Source organism: Ipomoea nil, unplaced genomic scaffold, assembly GCF_001879475.1.
Source record: "Ipomoea nil cultivar Tokyo-kokei standard unplaced genomic scaffold, Asagao_1.1 scaffold3321, whole genome shotgun sequence".
Taxonomy (NCBI): domain Eukaryota; kingdom Viridiplantae; phylum Streptophyta; class Magnoliopsida; order Solanales; family Convolvulaceae; genus Ipomoea; species Ipomoea nil.
The window spans coordinates 5,979,315-6,006,137 of record NW_017619749.1 but is presented as its reverse complement, the minus strand read 5'-3'; the positions used below and the strand labels follow the sequence as shown (position 1 = coordinate 6,006,137).

General features: G+C 34.8%; 3 protein-coding genes across 7 annotated transcripts; 2 read left to right on the top strand and 1 right to left on the bottom strand.

The window, feature by feature from the left end:
• The first annotated feature begins 42 nt into the window (after positions 1–42).
• On the top strand, positions 43–21,618 carry LOC109170186 (organic cation/carnitine transporter 7-like). 3 transcript variants are annotated; one of them, XM_019319173.1, is made up of 9 exons: positions 43–156; positions 197–263; positions 346–647; positions 1,642–1,879; positions 2,308–2,791; positions 2,885–3,087; positions 3,256–3,498; positions 16,328–16,333; positions 21,608–21,618. In XM_019319173.1, exons 2-7 carry the CDS (start codon positions 252–254, stop codon positions 3,478–3,480), a joined length of 1,464 nt encoding a protein of 487 aa, XP_019174718.1. In that variant the 5' UTR covers positions 43–156; positions 197–251; the 3' UTR covers positions 3,481–3,498; positions 16,328–16,333; positions 21,608–21,618. The 3 variants fall into 3 exon arrangements, with proteins under 3 accessions (XP_019174718.1, XP_019174719.1, XP_019174720.1); XM_019319174.1 differs by having other exon boundaries at positions 43–263; XM_019319175.1 differs by lacking the exons at positions 16,328–16,333; positions 21,608–21,618 and having other exon boundaries at positions 3,256–3,674.
• LOC109170185 (organic cation/carnitine transporter 7-like) lies at positions 8,869–12,094 on the top strand. The gene is made up of 6 exons (XM_019319172.1): positions 8,869–9,181; positions 9,263–9,567; positions 10,073–10,310; positions 10,701–11,187; positions 11,360–11,562; positions 11,786–12,094. Exons 1-6 carry the CDS (start codon positions 9,170–9,172, stop codon positions 12,011–12,013), a joined length of 1,473 nt encoding a protein of 490 aa, XP_019174717.1. The 5' UTR covers positions 8,869–9,169; the 3' UTR covers positions 12,014–12,094.
• LOC109170184 lies at positions 12,169–26,311 on the bottom strand. Of its 3 annotated transcripts, none has more exons than XM_019319168.1 (25): positions 26,056–26,311; positions 25,030–25,150; positions 24,863–24,925; positions 23,247–23,348; positions 22,955–23,123; positions 22,747–22,845; positions 22,510–22,659; positions 21,956–21,995; positions 21,697–21,754; positions 21,495–21,577; positions 20,556–20,654; positions 19,853–19,968; positions 19,626–19,744; positions 18,955–19,025; positions 18,232–18,343; positions 17,223–17,362; positions 16,875–17,033; positions 16,697–16,800; positions 16,163–16,338; positions 15,520–15,709; positions 14,947–15,046; positions 13,651–13,819; positions 13,211–13,293; positions 12,777–12,853; positions 12,169–12,522 (listed from the first exon to the last, which is right to left on the bottom strand). In XM_019319168.1, exons 1-25 carry the CDS (start codon positions 26,107–26,109, stop codon positions 12,351–12,353), a joined length of 2,826 nt encoding a protein of 941 aa, XP_019174713.1. In that variant the 5' UTR covers positions 26,110–26,311; the 3' UTR covers positions 12,169–12,350. The 3 variants fall into 3 exon arrangements, with proteins under 3 accessions (XP_019174713.1, XP_019174715.1, XP_019174714.1); XM_019319170.1 differs by having other exon boundaries at positions 24,867–24,925; positions 26,056–26,310; XM_019319169.1 differs by lacking the exons at positions 21,495–21,577; positions 21,697–21,754 and having other exon boundaries at positions 26,056–26,310.
• Positions 26,312–26,823: the final 512 nt, after the last annotated feature.

Genomic DNA, 26,823 nt, shown 5'->3' with positions numbered 1-26,823 from the left:
GGTTAAGTAAAAAATCAAATTAAAATATCGGCATCAAAGAAAAATTATAATCTAAACTTTACTAGATTTGCACGCAATAATCTTGAAATGGATAATTGGATATAGAAAATAAAGTATAACCCGAAGGCATAAACCGACGTGTTTGGAGGGGGATGGGCGGAAAGGCAAGTTAGTTTTCAGTTTTCTTGGACTGGTTTGTGGAGTTCGTGCCTTGTTGGTATTCGGTTAATTGCCTGACAGAAAGACCAACCATGATTGATGAGGTAAAATCCCTTCTAGAAACTCTTAGTGCGCGCGCTTTGGTGGTTGATTGAATGATTGAGCTTTACTGTTGATTGATGGCAGGAAGAGGTGTCACAGCTTGATTACTCTCAGGATGTTGAAGACAATGGAGCTTATTACACGGTGGATGAAGCACTGTCGGCGGCCGGGTTCGGGAAATTTCAGTTCTTGGTGCTTGCTTATGCGGGGCTCGGTGCGGTGGTGGACGCAATGGAGGTGATGATCCTCTCCTTCATTGGCCCCTCCGTGAAGTCCGTCTGGGGACTTTCATCTGCCCAGGAAAGTCTCATCACCACTGTTGTTTTCGCCGGCATGTTAGTCGGAGCTTATTTCTGGGGCATCGTTGCTGATAACTGTGGAAGAAGGCTAGCTTCCTCTTTACTCTGATTTTACTTTCCCTCTTGTTGTGCTTTACTTCAGTGGCTTATTTATAAACTGGCAATTGCAATTAGTATTTCTTTGGGATGAGGGCAACCCCATCTAAGTTGGTCGGTTAGTTTACTTGGTAACCACAAGTTCCAAGTTCTTGGCTCCTTGTAGGAGCTGCCTATTGGCCTCGGTTTGATCTGGTCAGCTATGTGTAACCTAGACTTGTTTATCTCTTTGTGATCCTTCTGCCAATCCTCACTGCGAGCTTTCAAAATATTTGTTAGAGATTATCTAGTACTTAGTTGTAATGATTACGTATGAGAAAGCTTTGCAAGATTAGGAGAAATGTGCCATCCTAAAAGATAGCCTCCATGCCAGTACCTGAGTCTATGTTACTGGGATTATTTGCCATCCATTTAACTTGCTAAATATTTTACCAAGGTTATCATATGCTAATTTTGATTATTATTAAGCATTCTGTTATTGTAAGAGGTGCCCCTTATTATCAGGTACGTACATAATCATAATTAACATAATATACAGAATTCAGTGTCAGAAAGAATGTAGATAGTGTTTAATTGTTCAACTCTCTACACTGCTAATGTACTGAGCGCTCCAGCACATTATGGAGTCTACATTGAGCTTATTATTGTGAAGTATGCCCATGAGTTGATTGAATGTTGCATTGTTTCCTTTTCCTACCCATATCATATTAGTTGGCTTTATTGGGTATTCTGAGAATAAACTTCCACCATTATCACTTTTTGACTATGAATAGAATATTTGGGTTGACATTAACTCAGCTTCTTTTAGTTACAGTATAAAATTTCATTATTGTTTCATCTAGTGCACTTTCAATGATGATTATTACATTTCCATCATATTTTATGTGTCAAAAAAAAATATTTCCTTATTTTGTTTGGTTTTACATTTGTCTTTGTCATTTTTGTACAGCACTTAAACTGTTTCTTTTCTTTCATTGCCATCCAGGAAGGGCCTTTTGAGTGTAGCAGTCGTGACAACTGTAACTGCATTTTTAAGTGCCTTTTCCCCAAATTATATATCTTTGCTTGTCCTTCGTATGTTGGTTGGCACTGGCCTGGCCGGTGGGCCTGTGTACTCCTCTTGGTTTCTTGAATTTGTACCTCCAGAAAACCGGGGGTTATGGATGGTTATCTTCTCAACTTTCTGGACAGTTGGAACAGTACTAGAGGCTTTGTTGGCATGGGTATGCCCCTTGACCCTTGTGCATTTGACAGTATGCTTCCATGATTTTTGTACTTCTTCAGCAACATTTAAATAGTTCAGAGCATCCATATTTCATGGTCATTATATTCTTGTTTTCTCTGTTTATTTCCAGTCTGCATAAGTAGGCTACAAATTGGGAGGAAACCGGTGTCTTCACTTGCTTCAGAAACCATATTCTTTTACACAAATTAAATGGAATACATGGTTTTGATGTGTACTGGGATCACCCCCCCCCCCCCCTCCCCCCGGTGTATTGCACACCTTTTTGATTAATTCACTTATTCGTTTGCTTTCAAAAACAAAATGGAATCCATGGTTTTCATGTGTGCACTTAGCTGAATTCTCTTGTTTATTACTTCCATGCCCTAGTTAACAAACGTTATGCCTATTGCTTTATTCTTTGTGTAGATCGTTATGCCAAAATTGGGTTGGAGGTGGTTGCTTGGTCTATCATCAGTACCATGTTTCGCGACGCTTGCCTTTTATGGTTGGACAATAGAATCTCCTAGGTATTTATGTACCAAAGGCAGAGTAAAAGATGCTTATAATGTCTTGAAGAAAGTAGCTGCAGTCAATCAGACAGAACTTCCCTTCGGAATGCTTGTTTGTGACAACGTGCCTGAGGCCAATGAAGAATTACTTTCCAGGCATAGAAACAAATTTGCTAATTACAAAGCGGCCTTTTCTTCTCTATTTCCTCTATTTTCATCTAGATTAATAAGAACTACCCTTCTTATTTGGGTAGTTTATTTTGGAAATTCATTTTTGTATTATGGCGTTATATTGTTGACTTCAGAGCTTAGCAGCGACGAAGCTAAATGCATATCAACTACTCCAAACTTGAACGATGACTATAGCCTTTACAGAGATTCCTTCATCACCAGTCTAGCAGGTTCCCCCGATTTGTTTCACCTTCGTCTGTTCCTTCTCGGATTTAATGCCAATACAATCTTTGTTGCTTATTTTGTTCATTTCCTCCTTGCAGAGCTTCCTGGTCTTGTCTTATCAGCTGTCCTAGTGGACAAGGCTGGCCGTAAAATGTCATTGGTACTTATGTACGGAGCAGGCTTCCTATTTCTCTTGCCACTCGTTATCCATGAGCACGAGTTTTTAACTACAGGTTTATTATTCGGAGCTCGTATGTGCTTTATTGGAACATTCACTGTCGCTGGCATCTATTGCCCCGAGGTAAAGCGCAAATCCCTTGCCATCTCATGGCAATTCGGTTCTTTCTTCCTTCAATCTTTCCCCGATACCTCCAGAGTTCATTTTGTATGCATTCAGCTTTCTGGAATCGACACAGTTTTGCAGTTAAAAAATGCAAGAACGTCACGCTTTTATTTTTCTTTCGTGCAGATTTATCCAACCTCTGTAAGAACAACCGGGGTTGGAGTTGCGAGCGCTGTTGGGCGCATCGCAGGCATGATCTGCCCGGTTGTCACGGTGCAATTCATCAGTGGCTGTGAAATGACTGCTGCAATACTTCTATTCGAGGCTGTAGCAATTCTTTCGGGAGTAGGAGCTTTGCTTTTCCCACTGGAAACCAAGGGCCGGAAGCTAACTGATATTGTTTCTTCATGAAAGTTTTCTATGGATATTGTTTAATGAAAGGTACTTTTAGTATATACTTGAACTTGAGTAGCTGTAACAAATCACAAACAAAAGGCTCAACAAATTCCAACCATTTTATGGGTTGCATTGCTCTGGAGTATTAAATCATGCTCTGATTTTAAAAGTGGGTACAACTGTTATGCTCTTGAGAAATATTGATCACACAAGGATTCTGTAATGGTACAAGGTTAATTGTTACAAGATTGGTGAATCACGTTTTAGAAGCCTAGATCTTGTGTGGAACCAATGCAGGAACAAATGTTTTAATTCTCATAATATCTTTAACATTGATCTAAGATTGCCTTTCAAATTGCAACGAAAGCAATTTCCTTTGATGCTCTCTTATGCCATGATAATAAATAAAAGTCAAGGGCAAATACTCTCAAACGTTGTTTTTGAAAAGGCCAGTTTTTAACCATGGCCAACAACTGCACATAGGGATTTAGTAATCCTAGGGTTTAAAAATTTTTATTTGTGGCGAAAATGTACCATTTTAAAGTACCACTAACAAATTAAAAAGTAAAAATATTGTGTACAAAGAAGTTTTCAATAATGTGTAATAAAATTGCAATCTTTATCGTTTCAAAATTATTAAGTTTTTTAGCCATTATATTCTCGTTGCGCCTCAATGGGGAGTTTATACCTACGACTAAAAATGTCGAATATAAAGAAATCTTCAATAATTTGTAATTTTTTAATCCTTTTGATATTTATTAATGTAGCTAATTTATTTTAATTTCAATCATATTTCTATAATTAGACTTATATTATATTAGTTTAATATTATGTTGATGCTAAGTTTTTGTCCACTCATCCGGGTACGAATACTAGTATTGACAATAGTGGTTAGATTACCAGAGTCTTCATCATCATATTTCCCCACCGATTATGGTTGCATGTATGTATGTACCCTATATAAAACTAAATAAATTGTTTATGTTACTAACAGAAAATGCAAGAATTTCTACAGGAAAAATAGAAATATGAATCTTACCTGTTCGATTCCTTGCTCTTGCTTGTAGACCCTCTTCGCAGTTCAGGTACTTCGTAAGTTCAGACCAGTCGGACTCTTATTGCTCTCCGAAGAGGAGTAACCTGAGAGGCAAAAATGTATTATGAGGACACTTTTGCAATAGATTTTGTATGTGGTGTTCAATCTCAGTTTACACCAAAATAGTACATTTTCAAATGTATATGTTTAGTCTTTAGATTAAATAGTAATTATTATTTACATTGGAGATAGAGTTAATCAGGCGGGTGGGGAGATTAAAAAAAAAAAAAAAAAAAACTCCCTGCAGAGCATATGTTTTAATCGGATGTGTAGCACCCGGCAAATTATATTATGCACGCGTCTTTTTTTTTTTAAAATGAAAATAAACAGTGTTTGTTTCCGTCGTTTCGCACCCTTTTGCAAAAAGTAACTCTGTTATTCAGTGTCATTTTGTATACACTGCAGTTTCAGTTGAACACAACTACAGTTTTATTTCGATATAACTATAGTTTCATTCGATATTTATAGACTCAAATATGTGAAAATGTTATTTAATTTTATTTTATATACACTATAGTTTCATTAAAACACAACTACATGATCATTTTGATATAATTACAGCTTCATTGTACAATATACACTCAAATATGTGAAATGTTATTCAGTTTCAGTTCATATACACTGCAGTTTCATTTCACTATAACTACAGTATCATTTTGATATAACTGCAGTGTCGGTTTGGATATACTGTAGTGTCAATTAGTGTTTAATACACCAAACAAACGGACTTCGTTAACTCTAACGGCAGACCGTTTCTTTAAGTAAAGAAACGGCGTCGTTTTTTACCGCGGTGCAAATATAACGACTTGTAGCACCCACCGAGAAAAACAGATTTTTGCGCCAATTTCCCGTGAAGCGCAACACAGGCACACAGCGCTCAGTCGGCGCATAGTGCATTAATGTCGTTTTTCTCCTTTTTTTTTACCTTTTCTCTTTCTTAAATTTTAAGTCAAAAACTTTAATTATTGCGGAAGTTATTATTATCTCTCATGTTCGGTGGTGCCAGACTAGGGAAATCAGCACGTGACACGTGTTGAGTGGCAATGCGCGAGTACTTTGAGGACGTGGGACAAGTAAGAAGCTAATAGCCTCACGTACTGATAAAGTGATAAGTGATAACCTACCGGATATGATATGATCGAAAAAAAGGACAATTTAATAAATTATGTAGTCTCCCAATAAAGTCAGTATTTTAGAAAATAATGACTCCGTATAATACATAGAGTCTCAAATTTTACATTCTAAATTTTATTTTTTAATGTAGTCAATATTGATAAGCTATTTTTTATGTGAATCCTAATATAAGTATCTATATCAAGATTTTATGTGTGAAAGTAAAAATTGAGAGTAAAAAAAATGAGAGTACACATAATATTTTTCTTTAGATTGAAAACAACGCATGAAACCGTGGAGGCAATTGTTATACAGTGGACCATGATCCATAATGCTGTGGACCATGATTGTCAAATGAAACTGTAGTAAACTTAAAATGATACTTTAGTGTTGTTAAAATGAAACTAGTATGTGTGAAAAATGAAATTAAAAAACAAAGCTCATTCAACAATGTATATTGTCAAATGAAACTGTAGTATAATTAAAAAGATACTTTAATGTTATTAAAATAAAACTAGTGTGTGTGAAAAATGAAACTAAAATCTAGAACCATACAATAAAATTGTCAAATGAGCATGGAGTGTAATTAAAACAATACTTTAGCATTATTATAATTAAACTAGTGTGTGAAAAATGAAACTATAAAATAAAGCTCATATAATAATGTATATTGTCAAATTAAACTGTAGTAGAATTAAAACGATACTTTGGTATTGCTATAATGAAACTAATGAGTGTGAAAAATTAAACTGAAAAACAAAATAATGTTATCAAATGAAACTAAAGTATAATTAGAATAATACTTACATTATGAACCACATTACTATAGAGACCATGATCCACGTAAAATTTGCACCACAAAATTTTTGTTGTGACTATGAGCCTGAAGGTACACTCTTCGTTGTTTTTGCGTCACACAATTTTTTAAAATCCAAAACGAGTTCTGAAATTTAAATGCGTCCATTCAATCAATTTCGTACTAAATTAAATTTTCATTTCATTGAAAATTCTCACCAAACCAAAATACAATTTGTTACAAAATATAATTAACATTAGATTTAAAGCTTCAAAAGGGTGATCGAATGAGTAGAATATGATTCTCGTATCAAAAGATCATTATTCAAAATCCTAGTACATAATTTTTTTTTTTAAATATAATTTAGGTTTTCAAATTTTGTTGAACTACATCATGAATCTCAACTAGCACATGTGATTTGCATGCTATTACGTAGAAGTCAATGGTGGAGTCGAGTTGATCCTCAAGTAGTGTATTAGTTGCGTTTTCTTTTTTCTTTGAATACGTACTACTGACTCTTACAATATATTATATGTTTATATCTACTTTTTGAAAGTGGATAAGCACAAAAAGTCAATATCATCCTCACTATGACTTAAACCCATGATCTTTCATTTGAAAGAATCACTTCATGCCACTAAACCACAAGATCATGGACTAAATTAACCAAAATTATATATATATATATATATATATATATATATATATATATTATACATTACTAATTACTAGTTGAGGTGTAAAATTTGAATTGTTTAATCGAATTAACCAATTTTTCTTTTAAAAAAGTTTTACAATCCATTTGATTCGCTGAAAAATATTTGAAGGAAAATATAATTGAAATTCCAGAAAAATGAATTACATTGTTTGGTTGGTGGAAAAGAAATTACTCGAAATATGAAATCTATTGTTTGATTGAGTTTGAAATTATAAAGAATAATAAGTATAAAGACAACTATACAACTACACAATAATAGTGGTAATTAAGAATAGTTGGTGATATAATTATTCTACTTATTTTCGATGAAAAATATTTTTCATAAAAAATAAAATACTAAGAAGGGCCATGAAAAATATCTTATATGAACCAAATTAAAAAAAAAAAAAATCAATTTTCTTCAAATTCAAAGAAAACATTTTTTTTTAATACTAGCCAATAACGCCTGAGACTCAATCCCACAACATTCTTTGTAAAGAAGCAACTTTGAGCAATTTATGCCCAGCGGCGGAGCCAGAAAGTTAGGGTTGGGAGGCCAAATTTATAGAAGAAATTTATCAACTGAGTCGGTATTAGTACCAACCTCACAATGTGAGCATATAGCCATTAACGTGCAATCCAACTAGAAGCTTAGGCTTTTAGGTGAGATGGAGCACATGCTTCAATTTGGTATCAGAATCAGACCAAAGGTCATGTGTTCGAATCTCAATGCCACTCGTAAGCGACTACGGTTTACCGGTCCACGTGTTGCTTGGAACCCACCGCACACGTGAGGGGGCGTATAGCCATTAACGTGCAATCCAACTAGAAGCTTAGGCTTTTAGTTGAGATGGAGCACATGCTTCAATTCACAATATTATTATATAAATACCATATATGATTGTGCCAATTATTATTGATAATTATTTTTAATTATACTATGTGCAATAATATATGAAATATATAATTATATGAGTACGATCGTTAAGATTGTCAAACATTATTTTTGAATTTTTTACATAACACAAAAATTATACAATAGTAAAAAATAGGAAAAATTACACTTTTAATCACTAAGTTATAGGGTAATTGAAGAATTCATAATTATTTGTCGTGCTTACTTTTCGTCCCTAAAATATACTCTGTAATTTATGTTGCAAATTTCATTCCTTTACTAACAAAACATTAGGAACGATGTATAGCTTAGAAAGGAATAGTGACCACAACATGTTATTAAAATGATGAAATTTGCAACGTCAATTATAGCTTAGTGAACAAGATCAACAATTATGGACAAATTCTACAATTATTCCATAACTTAGAAACGAAAAGTATAACTTTTGAATACATTTAATATATACATAATAGATTATTTGTTTTAAAAAAAATTAAGAGGGAGGCCAAAAGTGTAATTTATTCATATTATAATAATATATACTTATATATCTACTAAAAATGGGGATAGGGTGGGAGAAGTCAGGGCCCCTTACGCCCTTACCCCAAGGGATGGCTTCGCCCTGTTTGTGTCATTAAATTACAAAATCCTTGACCATTCCAGGGAACTAAATAGACCCTTAATGGTCAACTTAAATAAAGCAATTGACTTATCAACGAGGAATTTAATTTGTAAAAGGAATAACATTGAGTGAGAAGGACAAGCACGTAACTAATAAGTAGTGAGGATTATGTGCTGTTCAAATCAAGCAGCGCCACGTAGGGGAAGTGTCGTGAGAACTGAGAAGCTGCTTAATCATGTGATTAGCGGAAGCATTTTGGGAGCAAATCCATATTTTTCAACATACAATCATAACATTTACGGAGTATTATTATTATTATTAATTAGTTAATTAAACAATCACCTAATCATCGGCCATGGAAATACTTATAAGAAGAATACTCGTATACTACTTCTTTGGACTATCTATCACTGAGACACTGACTGCTTCCTATTCTCGCGCTTCTCTTGTCAGATGCTACAACTATCATACCAAACGTTTTCAGCATGATTGATGTGGTAATGTTCTTCGTGTTAGTAGATGATGATAGTAATGGTTGATTTGCTTGATTGAGTTTTTGCGGTGTTGTTGATGTACAGGAGGATGTGGTGCCGCCGCAGAATTACGGACTGGGAGGAGACGATGCCGGCGTTTACTACTCGATCGACGAGGCGCTTTCCGCGGCGGAGTTTGGGAGGTTCCAGTATTGGGTGCTTGCATATGCAGGGCTGGGCTACCTTGTGGACGCCATGGAAGTGATGCTTCTGTCGTTTATTGGCCCCTCTGTTAAGGTCCTCTGGGGACTTTCCGCCGCCGAGGAAGGCTTAATCACCACCGTCGTCTTCGCCGGCATGCTCATCGGAGCTTATTCCTGGGGCCTCCTCTCCGATAATTTCGGAAGAAGGCTAGCTTTCCGCTTTTCATATACTCGTCTTTATCTTTATGCGTTTTTGCTTTACTTGAGTAGCTAGCTAATTGCTTGTTTGATCTATGAACCAGTAAGATGCTTATACAGTCACACTAAAATATAGATGCTCTAATCATCATTTGCATCCTGTATGTATGTATGTATATCTGATCTGCAACAATGGTTTTGGATCTGAGAGAAACCATTAGTGAGTTGGTAGTGTTAAATAGATAAACTGGTTTGCCCTAATACAATAAGTCTATATCTAAATGTGTGACCAAGGTTTTTATATACTGAACAATGAGAATGATTAAGAAGTATGATAGAAAAAGTGCTTCACCTTATTCTCAAGTACACAATAAACTGAATATACAAATTAAGTCTGTTTGTAAACAAGGTAGATGACATTTCATTACATTTTTGTCTTGTTTTACAGGATAATGTTTACTTAATTTGTTTGGTACCTAACATTAACAATGGTTTACTTTCATTTGGCATACAGGAAGGCTATGCTGAGTATAGCAACTGTGACTACCATATGTGCTATTTTAAGCTCCTTTTCCCCGAATTATACATCCTTGCTCGTTTTTCGCGCATTGGTTGGTACTGGCCTGGGTGGCGGGCCTGTATACTTGTGTTGGTTTCTTGAGTTTGTACCTCCAAAAAACCGCGGCTTCTGGATGGTTATCTTTTCAACTTTCTGGACAATTGGGACAATTCTTGAGGCTATTTTGGCATGGGTATGTGTACCGGATAGCCAGTATTTACATAGATCTTGTGCTTAATGCAACTCTGAGCAATCTGCCTGAGGTTTTTTTTGGTGCTTGATAACTTCTGATTCACATTGAACTTATAATATAAGTGTTCCCTGTCTCCAACCCATGTGTGATAAAGCTTATACAGCTGCCTCTCTTAGAAACTCAGCTAAGATGAGTGCGATCATGGGCTTTTTCAGTTTCTAAGTTATTTGGTATCTCTTATTTTGGTTAATGATGTATCGTAATCTAGGCTTGATTTCTTGTCCCTGTTCCATTTTTGGTTCTTAAGTAGTGAAGTATGCATGTATCTATTACTGTACATGCATATCCTGGTGAATAAAGCTTATGCACCTGCTTTAATATTTGTTGTAGGTTGTTATGCCAGCATTGGGTTGGAGGTGGTTGCTTGTACTGTCATCCTTACCATCTTTTGCAGTAGTTGCCTTTTATGGGTTGTCGGTAGAATCTCCTAGGTATTTATGTACCATTGGTAGGATAAAAGATGCTCATAGCATTTTACAAAAGATAGCTGAAGTGAATCAGACAAAACTTCCGGTTGGAATGCTTGTTTGTGAGCAAATGACTGTGGTCAATCAAGAAGCATTATTACCCACGCAAAACAACAGCTATGCTAGATATAAAGCCGGATTTTCATCTCTGTTTTCAATTTGTTCATCCAGTTTGATAGGAACTACCCTTGTCATATGGGTGCAATATTTTGGGAATGCATTTCTATATTATGGGGTTGTTCTGATGACCTCAGAGCTTAGCAGCGACCAAACTAGCTGCATCTCAACTATTTCAGACTCAAATGACGGGTCTAGCCTCTATAGAGATGTCTTTTTCACCAGTCTAGCGGGTATGCTGGGATTGTGTTTTGTTGGTTTCTGTTTGAATACCTCATGCCATCTGCTTGCTTATCTCATCTAACCTTTCTCGTGTTTCAGTTGCAGTTAATTGCAAAGCGGTGTTGGCCACTTTCAGTTTCTTTTTTTCTTGTTTATTTTTTAATGAGAAGTTTTTGTATGCAGAGGTTCCTGGTCTTATTTTAGCAGCAGTCCTTGTGGACAAAATAGGTCGAAAATTCTCAATGATGTTTATGTATGCATTGGGCTTCCTATTTCTTTTACCACTTGTTTTACATCAGGATGAGGCTTTAACTACTCTCTTATTATCTGGAGCTCGCATGTGTTGTCTTGGAACATTCACAATTACTGTTATATTTTGTCCTGAGGTAATGATTTTATTTTGATAGTAATGCCTTTTTTTCTGATATGAAAAGTTAAGTACTTGAACTCATTTGGTTGCGGTGGTTGAAGCAACCAACTCCATCCATCCCCGCTACATTAGCATAGAGTACCAATCCGAGTGCATGTAACCATACTCATGCTACATTTTCACTGGCTTTACACGAATATCAATAAACAGTGTTTATTTTGTTTTCTTGTCTACTGCAGATATATCCTACCTCCGTCAGGACAACTGGTGCTGGAGTTGCCAACTCCGTTGGACGAATTGCGGGCATGATCTGTCCTATTGTTGCTGTTCAATTTGTTTCGGGGTGTGAAATAATGGCTGCCATAATTTTATTTGAGGTTATAGCAGTTGTTTTAGGACTTAGTGTTCTGCTTTTCCCCACGGAAACCAAGGGCCAGCAACTTAGTGATGCGGTGGTTGCTTCATGAACATTTGTTTCCGACTATTGAAACGAAAAACTACTACGTGCTACGCTTCTCAGTATTCTTAATAAAATATTTATTCGCATATTGCTGCCTGCCTGTTTTCCATACGCATATTTGTTTTTCAAATTCTGCCATTCTGGACCTTTTCAGTGATAGAATAAGGGAAAGAGAAAGAAAGACTCAGATTATGATCAAAATAAATAGAGGGCACTAGAAAGAAAAAAAAAAACACTGTTTTGGAATCAAAATTTTTCCTGCAGTCAGAGTTGGGCTTTGTCACAAGTTGCCAGTTATAGCCATTTATGATAACTAACTAATTCTCAGCATAGGAAGAAAAACTTCAGTTGATCTTAGGCTTCTGTCTTCTTGGCCTCAAAACAAACCACAGAATGGAGACAACGACCAGAAAGGCAGGTATGGTTGTCATGTCAAACTCAACATCAACTTTCCGGTTCCTTGTGCAATGAATTGGATGGAGACTGGCAAGAGTGGCATTTACATATTCAGCAAACCTGCAAAATGCAAGCACTTTCTTAATGAACAAAGCAAGAGAACAGAATGTATATGTGGAATTTCCAGTGATTATGAATTGATCTATAAAGTACAAGGCTGGGGGAGGACAGACTACATATTTACATCATATAGCTCTATAGCTTCAAATTCATTCATGTTCAGGGACCAAAAAACACTGAAAATTTTATTGAATACTGGTCTTCTTCACAAAAATTGGTCACATATCAGTAAATACAAGCAGAGAGAAGCTAACCCTTTTGATGCATCCTCTAGGGTGTGCACAAGTGCCAATGCATCTGTATATCGAAGTTCCCCTGAAACACTTGAAATCTGAAAAGAGACTCAAATCATGAGTATAACCATGAGCAAGAGAGAGAGAGATCCATACTGTGTACCAAATACCAGCAAACATGAAAGGCCATGAAACATGATAATATGAATCAGAAGAAAATGGCATTTTACCCAAAAGATTTTTCACATAACCAATAGATGTGTTTAGAGGATGCCTTGGAATTTATTTATAAGCTCTTGTAGCACCATCTAGTTTCATATTTGCAACGAAGCGGGAGTATGGGAACATGAAAATTTTTAATTGCATTCTATATACGGCTATATGCAACACTAGAGTATGCAGAACCGTAAAACTCTCCAGTGTGGAAAAGAATGCTAAAATTGTGCTTCGCTTACCCTTCTCCACAAGCTGACAACATAATTGTATTTGTTCAATAACTCACGCTCTTGAGTCTTAAATGGCTTGAAAGTCCGCTCTGCTGTTTCATGTTAAGTAGAACAAATGTAGATGGCATTTACAAGTTTAAAGGGCAAAGAGTATACAATAATTTCTTGGACAAATATTTTGAAAATTATGCTTTGGATTCTGGACCTAGTCAACATATGCCAAGGATACAAGTTATATCACAGATAAGAAATGTCTAACTAGTAACCACTAGCCATGGTATTTTAGCCAAGGATACAAGTCCCTTAATCATTGGCATGCTTTCAGTTCGGAACATGTCATAAATGCAACTAAAAATCTCCAACTAAACACAATGCAGTGTAGCTGAATTTCAGTGAGTAAAGATAATAAACATGGGAAATTGATCTATGATAGTATGATTGAAGGATACACGTCTTCTCCCTGACAAGGCGTCTAATAGCTGAGTTGACAAGTAGAATTGATTCCTCAAGAGTTGTGAGCATATAACTTCGAGCAATAGTATCAGACAGAAATCTTGAGGTGTGCCAGCCTTGAGAAGTGATGGACAACGGGTTGCAACCCACTGACCATATCCAATCCTGTTAAAAATACCAGACACTAACAAGATTGAGTTAAGTAGAAAAAACCCAACTCAGTGGCACATGATCCTCCAGTTAAAGGCTAAATTAGGATGCATGGAAGAAATTGCATGTTATAATAGATATGGCTAGAGATAAATTGACCTGAATGGTTCACAAAATAAGCATGCATTGGCATTTTCTAGCGTCAAAAGATGATCACAAAATTTTAATTTTTTTTTTTTAAGTATTCAATTAGAACACATTGCACAGTCGTTTTCTAGTCTTGAAATAAGCAGAGAAGTAAAGGTCAACTTGAAAGGGTATGTCTAAAGATATCCAATATTTGTCATCTCCTCACCAGGCATGAGTTGCCTGTGACCATTTAGCTTCTATCTGTGGTCATAGAAGTGTGTACCTGGATGTCTAGATGTTGACTTGTTCAAAGGAGTGAAAACACTTCATGTCAAATTAGACAGATATGTCCATCCATGTATCAACTTAAAAAACCAATAATTCAACTCACTACTTTTGCAATAATATGATTTAATCAAATACTACAAAAAATGTGATCAATTTTATTACAATAAAGAACCATAAAGAGTAATGTAGACAAAGGAGTTCCCTTAGATGGATAAAGTCTACACTCTACACCTATGACAACGTAACAAGTATGCAAGCAAGTGTTCTCAATAATCAATGAGTATAAGAATCCAAACTCAAAGATTATGATGGGTTATTGAAACAGGAAAAGATATTAGTAGAATCCTATGCTGATTTTTCCTCTCACACGATGAACCTTGGGAAAAAAGAGAGAATTTTCCCTCCTTGTCTTCTAGATTGTAATTTGATTTCTCTCCTTTTCAATAAAATCTACTTTTTCCAACAAAATAAAATTAACAAGAATGCATAATATTGGCAATTTAAGAAAATAGCAGACACATTAGTTCTTTAAACAAGCATGAAAAGTAGGGAGGATGGAGGAGTGTGAGAGACAGAGAGAAGATTTATTAGTCAAATGTTTAAGATTTCTACAAGCATAAGGCACTTGTTTGGCATTTGAGCTTAAAAATGAACAAATCCTGAAAAGCTTTAAATATCAGGTAATCAAGGTGGAAACATAAATTAACATCCCATGGAAGGCAAACCTCGATTGCAGTTTCATGGGCTTGACTGTAAACAAGATGGAGAGGAAGTATTCCTGCCAGATGTTCAGAAACAGCAGCTAAAGCAGCCTTTATAGGCCTCCTGACAGACCATGGGAAGAAAAAGGCTAAATGAGTACTATCATTAACACTGATTTCAAGAATGAAAACAATATTTTATCTGAGGAAAAATATAAGTGCTCAGGATGAAGGATGATACAGTCTGTGGTCATGATAAAAATGACTACATGGGAGATTAAGCCTTCACTTTCTATCTTTTTACCAAACTGATATCAAAATGGTGATTATACAATGCGAATGCACCGAGTGTCAACACAATAAATTAATGATTCTAAATTAATTACTTCAAAACAACCTGCAGATACTTAAAAAGATTTTAGACAGAGCATAGCATTCCAAATATGCATTGTCAGAAAATAATTTGCTATCTATACCAATTATAAATGCATCATAGATATTCATAATAATTTGTTCCTATCTATACCATTAATTTTAGATTCAAAATAATGCTGCTACTATCTATGCCAAATATCCATCATAGATTTAAAATATAACCTCAAGTCCCACTTAAGTGACTGCCCATTACACTGCAGATGACTTTCCCATGATGATGATTCTGACTGAACAACAATAACCATATCGGATAGTGCCTTTGCTTGGTAATGCTTGTCAACTAACAATGTTTCCCCATGAATAAACCAAAAAATAGGGATTTCGAGAGTCGACCTGCTATGTGCATGTGACCCTGCATCATCAAAGAATTGACGGGAAGTCAGTAACTATACTTACAAGTGTAATATCAGGCATGACCCCCCCCCCCCAATATAAATAAACCTAAAGATATTTATAATTTATGAGCCATGCTTATTAATCTATTATAGATACATGCACATGTACAAATTAAATTTGTCAAGACAACCAGGGCAAGTGATTCTAAAGATAATTGTTCCCCCTTCTCCTTCCCTTCCTTTCATTCCTCTTATGTTTTTCTAGGCATGCCACATTATTGGAATAACTTTTTTAAGTAACCTGTTTCCTGCATGGTTGTCTTACATTCAAGTTATTGCTCAAGTCAATCGGGCTTGATAATAACATCGGTTTCTTTTGCCCTTTGGGGGGTAAGGTTGGTTCTTCACCATATCTTGGGAAATCACGGAAAAACAAAACACACCAAAAATGCACATTTCATGAAACAAACCTTTCAAAGAACCATGATCATTCAATCGTTGTAACTGATGTTGGAGAATGGAAGAATCAAGATAGGAACGAACAGTTTTCCTGTATGTTCCATTAACCAGTAACAGAGGGACAGCAGCAGCTCTTCTAGCCACAGAAAAAGCCATTGCCAAAGCAGGATCTTCAGACAGAGGTAACCTACAAGTGTTAGGTGAAATTATGAAAATATTACAGACAAAAGCACATCCACAAAGAAAGAGCATATGAACAAACTGACCACAAGGTTCATGCAACATACACAAAGAAAGAGCATTCTCTCCTTTTCAAAGTTTTTAGGGGTGGGGATTTATTTATTTATTTTGGTGGAGGAGTTGGGGAGGAAATATAGGACTTCTACTTTCTAATCTACAGGGATAACATAGGGTAATGTAAGAGAAAACTCAAAGAGGTTAGACCAAACAGGGAGAAGACAAATAAGTCAAGGGCAAACATTTATAATGTCACCTGCTATAAAAGCAAAGGAGAGAATCCAAATGAAAAAGGAGCCAATACATACATATGTTGACTGAACATCACTTTCTGATTAGGCAATTTCAGCATTGAAAGTCCTTCCATTATAGACTTGAGGTCAACAGGCAGCAATTTAAAATTTCTAAATTTCTGCAGATTAAATTTGGAGAAACATTATTCATAAGAAATACTGTCAATTTCACATTATAAAAAAATAATCATACCTCCTCTGTGATAAAAAACAGCTGGAAAGATAGTTTCTCATAGTAGTGAAATGCCCCATCAGCAAGCGAAGGAGATATAACATGTCTCATTGACCCCCACAAGGTAGCACCCAAATGTGCAAGGAAAGTATCACGTGCTACGGTGTAATTTTGAAAATCCTGCAGCATCAAATTCCTTGTTATAACTTCTTCCTTATCATTAATTTCCTTTTTCAAGTGCCAATATTACAACTCTATTTTGCAGATATGGTGCAGATTGCAAGCACTTTCAAAATTTTACAGACAATAAAATTTCAGCAAACAAGTGTCTCAAACGACTGAGCAAATATATAAAAGCCAATGACACACCTCTCGAGTATCACTGAATAAATTCCAATTCTCCATCCTTTTCAATGCATCCACAGCCTTTTGTTTATGGCTTTCATCATACTCCTCACCCTCAAAAGACTGGAGTTCGTTTTTCAAATCCCGCATTCTCTCATCAAGCTCTGGTATCAGAATTCCAAAATAAATCATTTCAATACCAGCCCATTCACTTCATGTAAAAGCATTGCAGGAAAAGGAAAATGTTTTTCCAACATTTAGTTTGAATACTGAACTACTTTTAAACTGTTCACTTACAAAAATAAAATAAATGCAAAAATTTTCAAATAACCAATACACTATTACAAGCAAATAAGATAATTCATTTTTATCTTCAGGAGATGTTGTTTTCATCAACTTCTTCACATGAACAGATCAAACACCTATCCTGCCACTATCAGGGGACAAAAACAAGCATTCACATAATGAAATTCTTTGACAACTGCAGTTCCATCCAGATCCAGTGGTCAGCTCTGATCATCCTAGTGGTACACAAGTACAATGATTGAGTGGCAGTTAGAAGGCTCGGATGGAAGAAAGTTGAGTGGCGAAAGGGCTTGGAGAGAAAGAAGTTTGAGCGAGAGAAGTGACTAAAAATCAGATTAAGATGGATAGGAGGGTTATATAGGTATAAGAAAAGATGGAACAAAGAAAAAATTTTACATGGCTTTTGAAGCATAAAAACAAGTTTCAACTTTCAAGGAAAACAATTTAGGTGGGCTTCAATTCAGTAAACATCATAAATACTGAATACATGACCCCCATTTGATTACATTTTAATCAAACATAAAGAAATTTGATAGGGAAATTTTTTAAAAAAAAAAAAAAAGTAGACCAGAAAGAAGTAGCACAGGTTTCATGAAGCTTGAACTACACAATCTATAAGGTACAAGGAAAAGGGCAGAAAAGAATTCCAATACATTAAAATAAAAAATTAAAAATTAAATATTAAAAATTAAAAATTAAAAAACTGAGGTGGAGAACAGAAAGTTACCTTCACAAAGAGCAAGTTTAACCCTCCTACCCTTGCAATGTTTAAAAGCAAACAGCTCGTATATGTCAATTTCTGCAAGAAGGATATCTATGGCTTGATGATCTTTCTGCATCTGCATTTTCAAAGATGAAAATGATAGAAACATCAATATCCACATTTATCCTAAATTTCTAACCCCTGCATAAGAATTAGTATTAATAAAAATAAAATAAAATAAAAAAGGAGCAAACCATATGGGAGCTCAGAAGAGTCAGCTAGTTCGAATCCTATATTCAAGCACTGTGTATGTGATCTATCAGCATAGTATGCAGGATCCTGAATTGGGAAACTATTTTCTGGCCCTGGTACTCAGTTGTTAGTCTACTAGCAATACATGCAGTGACTACAACTTCCTACCATATACCTCTACATTGAGATGAAAAGGCCAAGCCTGAACAAAATCGTCATTATTCCGTAAGTCCTAGATGTGCCCATGCAAGCCACTTACTCCCAAAAACCAATAAAGTATATTTCTTTAATCAGACATTCTTCTCTTATACCTTTATAAAATATTTAGTTATTTATAAATAACTATGTAAGAGAATAAATCAAAATGCTCTCACAGCATTTCAGCAGAACAAAGCAACTTCAGAAAATATGAGCACCAAAACTTTTCTTTAATTAAATTAATACTCCGTAAATGAATAAAGAAAACAAAGCAAGATTGGATCTTTCAGAACATACATCACCGAATACTGCAAACTTCTCTTGTATCGCCTCTTGCAATATATCTTCAGCCTCTTCTTCAGAAATTTCTGGTGCAATTAAATTACATTTAAGAAGAAGAAAAAAGAATAAGAAATGACATAAAAGGATAAGAGGCTCTGCAAAAGACTGAGGTCTACATAAAATGCATTTAATAAAAGTGCGGAAACTAGAAGTGCTACAACTTTGACATAGATGTACTAATTTAGAAGTAAATCTTTTTTTGTAACCAATTAGACCAAAGAATCACAGATTTCATGGCATTTTACTAATTCCATATATTCTTGCAGCTTTAGGAATAGGTCACAAGCCATCATGGACACCCTTTCTGAAGAAAAAGAATTTCTCAACGAAAATATTGTTCAGATTATGCAAGGGTTTCAGATTAATTCATCAAGTTATTAAAATCCTTCTCCATGGAAAATAAAATAAGAAACCAAAATTCTAAGAATAGGGCCACAAATATGATTTAAAAAGCAGTAAATACAACAAACTAAAAAAAGACTGCACCCTCATTTACGATATCTCTGCCAACTTTATATCACAAAAATATTACTTAAGCTGGTTAGCAAAGCCTAGATCAAATTGTCAAATACACATTAAGTAGAAAAAAAAAAATTAAATCAGAAAGCATCCTTTCACTGCAGTACCTGCAACTGCACCTAAGGTTTTTTCTACACTTGGTAAGCTCAGTTCTGTGCGAACACCTTCTCCACCAACAGCAGGCCCCCATGTAAAGGGCCCCGCAGACAAGTCGATAAATGCCCATCTGAGAGCCAAATACAACAGAGTCAGGAATTGTGGTAAACATAAAGAAAGCTGTTAGGTGAGAAGCACACACAAACAACCATGGCCACAAACAGGAATAGAAATGAACCTGTGATTCCCTATCCATGTATCTGTGAGACATTCTGCATGTAAACCACTAAAATCCCCAGATTTTAACTGCTTATCAAAGAGAATCCGCATATCTTCATTTTTCCCTTTCAAGAACTTGAGAAGATTTGCAAGTTAGAATATTTCAACAGTCTATTTTTATTGTGCTTCAAATGATAGAATAAAGCCAATAAACATAACTCTAAAACTGAAATGATTGCTCAATTAAAATGAGTTGGTTTTCTTTTAAAGAAAATAACTAGTGCTTGTTTAGCCCATCTTAGTTTGGGCCTTATATAATCCAAAAAGTAGAAGTCAGGCCAGACACTAAGAATTTAAAAGAACTTTCAAGGCTAGATAAGAGGGAAAATTCACTTTTTCAAATTTCAATAAACCCCAATATTTGAACTTCTTGAAAAGGGTTCTTAAGAAGCTCAAGTTGAGCCAAACAAGCCTTTACTTTGAATATGCCATATGTCCATATATTTACATTCTGCAATGGTCATTTTAAAGGAACTAAATCACTTCTAAATGAACTAAATTCGCAGTTTGCAGTTTTGCACTAAACCTAACACACCACCTAACACACCATAGTAAGACTAGAAACTTCACTCCATAAAGAATTCCCTTCTTCTCATCACTGCCAAAAGGCAAGGTGGAAGGACATAGAGTCTCCATATGCACAACCAAGTAATCAAGTATACCTGCATAACTTTGCTCTGTATGATGGTGGCTGCATCCTTCCCTTGAGATAGATTTTCAACATTGTTTAGCACATCCAGGCATCTCTTGTACCATTCTACCTGTAATTATTTCAAATTTTCAACAAGGAAAGTACACTAAAATAAACAAGTGTAAAAACTTTCTAGTTTCAGCACTTGAAAAATTGAAATATATATAGAAGGCATAGGTTCCAACAGTCACTTATCAATTTGGCAAGAACAAAAATTATGGACTACAATAGGTCCGATATATTAAAGATTAAAGAAGTATAGGTCACAAAGTAAAAGTCAAAGTATAACAAGCTCCAATGAAGCTAAATATTTGAAAGACATTCCACTAATCCACCACGCATGTTAGACATTGAAGTAGCTCACAACACAGCTTCATAAGAGGAAATTCTAGGAAATAGTTCAATTGAAATTCCAGCATCAGTGTGTAATTGAATGCATCAGTGAAGATCAATAAATCCTTCAGTTAAAAAGAACCCTAAAGACAAGTGAAATAGAATCACCAATAAATAAGACATGAAATCAGAAATCCTGAATAAAGCAGTGCCCAAAAGAACACTAGTATTAAGCACTATTTGTCAATGGCTTCACAATCATACTGCTTAATGCTTATACATCATTCTGAGCATCTTCATGGAATGTACATGAAAATATATACTCAACCAATGCCTAAAATTCCTGCTGCTACAGTGTACTACATGTATTAAAGTACTTTAACAAGCATAATCAAAATTTAATTTTTTTTTTTTTAAAAAAAAAAAGTGCGAGTGTGTGACGGAGAGAGAGATTATTTATCCTATTAACACCAACAAAAGATAAGGAAAGATCAGCCACGGCCTCCTCCAAGTATAACAAGCTAAATCTAAAAACATTTCAAATTGCTTCAAGAGCCTAAACAGAAAATTAACTTACCGTATCAGTTTCTTCAGTAACAGTCCAGGAAAACTTTGCCATTGGATGCTTTTCGTATAAAGGTTTTTTTATTTTATCAAGAGCTGAAAATAAACCCAAAAAAATGGATGGAGTTGTAAGTTGTAGCCCAAAAACAACAAGAGAGAGATAGAGAGATAGAGAGAGAGAGAGAGAGAGAGAGAGAGAACATGAATTAACCTACCAAGAACACTTTCCGGAACACTTCCTGACTGAAGAATTTTTGACTGCAACTCCTTATTCTGTACAACATAACATGTCAGTATAATCACTTCAAAAAGTTCTGTACAAGGGTTAAAAAAACAAGCTTCCGGAAGTGTTAAACATACTAATTACTAAGAATGAAAAACAGTGCACTATGAAGGCGGGAAAAAAAAAAAACACAGCATAAGATAATTGTCCAGCACATAAGGGTCAAAAGTAGTAACAACATTCATGTGTACCTCTTTCAGAAAGTTTATTTCAGCCTCAGATAATCCTCTCCTGCAAAGTTTTATTTTGAAATATTCAGGAAAGTGAACTGAAGTAGAAAGAAGAAAGATGAAAAAAAACCTTCATAGAAATCATGTATGCATGTGCAGGTTTTAGACCCCTTAACCTAGCATGGTTCTAAGATCTTTTACCCAGGATCAAGAGGCCAGAACTGCTTCCTCAGCTCAGATTTCAATCATTAGGACAGTACAGTTGCATCTCATAAGTATATATTACATCAATACTTGGTTTTTATCAATTTGGATCAAAATGTTTTTAAAAAACAAAACAAAACAAACAAAGTTTTGATACTTATAATTAACTACTAAGTCACAGAGCAAATAAATCCAATTCGGCTAGTTATATACTTATATATGAATATAAGATTAAGTCACCTCACTGTGACAGGACTCTGAATACAATCTGAGAATGATATTTTTAGCCAACAAAAAGGAGGAAATCTTTTGGCCTAAGGAAAGTAAATTGGAAGAGAAAAATCAATTGACCAACTATTCCAAATACAAACCGGTAGCCATATTTAACTCTCTTTTCAGCGCGCTTGGGGTTCAAAATGAAAATGTTGTAGGCATCTTCTAATTGGAGATACTCCACAAGGCTATTAAAAACAACTTCCATCATGTCCACATCTACTTGCCAAAGATTGTCTCCATCGTCCCTTCAAAAAAATGGTGGTGCAAGGAAACACATAAGAATACCCAAAGCACCCACACAAAATGGTGTGTTGCTGGAAAATAATATGCACCTGGTATTTAACACATCATCTTTACGCCCAAAGACATCAATGGCACGTTCAAAGATGGATGTGACTTTTTCTCCCATCTGGATGGCATGAACTGAGAAGCTGCACATGCATGTTTGTATTAACAGAATGTCATAGTGAATACTGTCAACTACAATTCAAGGATGTACATTGACATTAAGAAAATTATACTAGAGAGAAACATCAATACTTGTAACTTAAATGGCTGATTAAGGGAAGATGATGTCGTTGTTCTTTATCAATACTAATCTTGTAAAATGGTGTAAGGACTTCTCCTATCTGTGGAATCCTTGTATGATCAAATATGTGATCAATTTTTGTGAACCAACGCTCCATTTCCTCAGGTTGTAGCTTGAACTCTAGAGCAGCAGAAGGAACAGAGTCCATATCATAAAATACATAACTAATTTTAAATTAAATAAGATTATATAAGACTGGAAAAAAATGTTCAGCCAAAATTGGTGAAGAATATGAGTTAATACCTAGGTTACCCTTTCCTTCAAATCCTATGAAAATGAAATTCACAGGGATTGGAAGGTATATGGAGTCAATTTCCAAAAGCTTCAAATAATTTGCAATACTACCTGCATACAAGAGAGATAGAGCTTTACTATTAACAGTTGTGTCCAACAACAAACTATACTTCACATGGTTTTACTGTTTTATATAGAATATGCAAAAAAGTTACTTTTAAAAGAGCCACCCACAACAAGTGCATTTCATTCAAAAAAACATGAATGTGAAATGCAAGTGTATCAGAGATCATGCTTCTTTGTTGTTCACAATTCAGCATAAGAATGAAGACAGAGAATCATGACTATTATTGAACTCTCCAAGACACTGAGTATAAACATATGCTCTTTGGGAATCTATGTGTGCATGCTACGCAGCATGTGAAATACCACAAAGAAATCAACCTTCATTAGTTTTCCAAAACATTGGCATTTTGCAGAGATTCTGGAAGAGAGTCAATCTCTCATATCTTAAAAGTCTTTCTTAGGTACTTTGAGTTTTGGAATAGTTTTTAGTATGCAAAATAGGTTTTATAGTCCTTATTTAGTAAGACAAGATCTTAGAGTATATAAATCCTAATTTAACACTTCTTCTTCTTCTTTTTTTGAAAGGACTAATTTAACACTTCTAAGTTCATACCCTTCAGTCAATTATGAATATTAGCCAATGATGCTTGCTTTGATGTAAAGGATGAAGTTAATATTCTTAGACTGGTTGCTGAGGCAAGCCCACAGTGAAATGTCATGGGAAGTTTATGTGTGATTGCAATAGCATCTTTATTTCTTGTACTGCATCTTGAAATTCAAAATTACTTGATTTTGTTCTTAATTCCATGTTCATCCCCTGAAGAGCCTTTCATTTCTTTTTTCCTTCCTTGTTATCTATTTACATTACAATTTGCTATACATCCACCTCCAATGCTTTAGCCCTTGTATAACCTTACAATTCCATATTTTTCCAACCACAACACTTTACAAAATCAGGTGTCCTCGTCATATCGTCCTACATCAATTTGGTCTCATCTTGAAAACTGAAAAGTATAAAACACCTACTTGATTCCTACATCAGCATCATTTTATTATTCATATTCATGGGGGAGAATCAACATTTGATCTATGAAGACTGACCAAATGTTGAAGAATGAGATAAATATAGACAAAAATATTATTGTTCTCAGCAAGATGGTAAGTATAGCTGAGCATCCCAAGGGAATAACAAACTGAGAAAGGTTGTTGGATCTTTCTAGGCAAATAAATAAATAAAATAAAAATAACAAATTAAGCCCACGCTTTCCACACACACAAAAAAGGGAGAACATGAATTAGGAAATAGCATAATCAGTTAATCTCTGAACACATTTTATTGGTATCTTATTCATCCATCATCCAATGAGATTATAGTTTCCGGTGTTCGCCAATTCCCTTTAAATTTACCCCCAAAAAGTCAATTAAACAGAACAATTCCTTTGAATGATAGTTGAAAATGAAAATATATCTATATGGAAAGGCCCAAAAAAAAAAAACAAACAAACTTTGAGATTAGCTTATGGACTTGGTAAAGCATAGCCCTGGGGACACACAAGTACCTGCCTTGGTATAATTGAGAATGTCCATTTTATCTGGCCCAGAAGATTCCAAATCATTCAGATCTGCATGCATACAATGGCATTGTCACAGATCAATATAGATAATATTGTAATAAACGATTCAGTTAGCAAGTTAAATAAGCAGAAAAATGAGTTTACATACTCACCAGTACGGATAACAGATTCACTCCAGAATCTACTCTTGTCTTTGAGGTTAAACAAAGAAAACACAGAACTCCCGGTTTTCCGATTTCCAACTGAAGAACCATATGAGCCATCACCAAGTAACTGAAATAATAAAGTCCCAAACATAACTTTTAACAACTGTGAACATATCATGAAAAGATTGGTTTAAATTTCTCACAATAAGCACAGAAACCCAAACAAATTACACAAATTGCAAATGCCAAGAACATTCAACCTGTCAACTAATAGATCCATTACCCTTGGCAAGGAAATTAAAAAGAAAACTAACACTAGGATTTCAACCTAAATACATGGATCTGCTCAATAACAAAACCTATTCAATGACCTAAAAGTTACTTTTCCAGAAAGAAAAAGAAAAATCAATCTCCTAAACTCCAAGGTCTGCTTTAGGTCCTTTGTGAACCAATATCCAGGAAAACAACTCAACTTTAAATAATAATAATAATAATAATTTAAAAAGTTATAATATATATATATATATATATATAATATAAAAACAAAGTGGCACACTTCCACTCTCAGTTTAGCAATTGCTTGGATGGTGAAATTTAGGGAGCCCAGCTCGGTGTGGCAGCAAGAGAATGCATCCTAAGGATCAAAGGAGCATCACCTAAGTACATCCTCTTGCTCTTCATTTCTGCATTTTGGTGTTTAAAAGACTATGCATAATCCATTCTACGTTCAAATGTTAATAGATAAATTTATGTATTGATCTCATTGAGAGAAAAAACTATTAAGTCCTGTCAAATACAACCTAAAGCAGAATTCAATTCTTAAAGCCAATAAACTTAAAGAGACCAAAAACTACGCAATGTGAATTGACTGAACAAATTATCTAAAACGGCACAATGAAACATGCAAAGTAAAACGAGAAAATGATACCAAAATGAAACTAAGTTAAAATGCAATAATTAAAATATCAAACAATGGCAAAAATTGATGAATTTCCTAATAAATTGTTTTTTTCAATGGATAACTACGCTGACCAGAATGATGAGGAACACGAGAGAGAAGCGACGACTTGAGGAAGAGCGAAACATCTTGGCGGCAGATCTATCGCGAGCTCAAATAAACGGATCGTAAATTCAACGCCCAAATCGGAACTTCAATTCGGATTCAGACTCATCTGCAGTGCGACAGGGGAGCTCGAGAGGGCACGGAGAGACTGAAGAAGACGAGCAACGACTGTTTCTTATTTGGTGCAAAAATTAAAAACCCCCAACCCTCAATATTAATTTGCTAAAATATGATTTCACCCCTACTCTTTGCACTTAACGTCAATTATTGAGCCTTTATATATTTCTCGTTTGCCATTTGACGTAAAATCTGTTGAAATTCGAACAATTAGTCCGAAGCTATTGAGTTCTGATGACGTGTCCGACTACATTCTACAGGCTATTGGCTTTTGTCATGAATTTTATTTTATATTCTTTGAATTATTTTTTTAATATTATTGACTGTATTACAATGTAATATATTTTCTATACTTTTTCAAATTAATATAGTCCAAATAATCAATACTCAACTATCGGATTCGATCCTGTGACCTTCCTTCAAGGGGAGTCACATATGTGACATTCGAACACAAGGTGCTTGACATATTAATTATTTAATCTTCATTTTATTCATAAATTATATATTTTTGATATTGTTACAGTGTTTTTTTAATATTTAATTAATATATTATATAATATTATATTTATTGTTTATATATTGTTTATTTATATTATATGTAGTGCATTATACATTTAAAG

Bases quoted from the DNA above. Each gene is read 5' to 3' on its own strand.
- LOC109170186 (XM_019319173.1), top strand. The intron at 1,880-2,307 runs GTATGCCCCTTG...TTCTTTGTGTAG, and splicing joins TAGAGGCTTTGTTGGCATGG to ATCGTTATGCCAAAATTGGG. The intron at 2,792-2,884 runs GTTCCCCCGATT...TCCTCCTTGCAG, and splicing joins CTTCATCACCAGTCTAGCAG to AGCTTCCTGGTCTTGTCTTA.
- LOC109170184 (XM_019319168.1), bottom strand. From the start codon at position 26,109: ATGTTTCGCTCTTCCTCAAGTCGTCGCTTCTCTCTCGTGTTCCTCATC. The intron at 19,026-19,625 runs GTACTGCAGTGA...TAATTGCACCAG, and splicing joins AACCTTAGGTGCAGTTGCAG to AAATTTCTGAAGAAGAGGCT. The intron at 18,344-18,954 runs GTATGTTCTGAA...TTGAAAATGCAG, and splicing joins AGTTTGCAGTATTCGGTGAT to ATGCAGAAAGATCATCAAGC.
- LOC109170185 (XM_019319172.1), top strand. The intron at 10,311-10,700 runs GTATGTGTACCG...TATTTGTTGTAG, and splicing joins TTGAGGCTATTTTGGCATGG to GTTGTTATGCCAGCATTGGG. The intron at 11,188-11,359 runs GTATGCTGGGAT...TTTTGTATGCAG, and splicing joins CTTTTTCACCAGTCTAGCGG to AGGTTCCTGGTCTTATTTTA.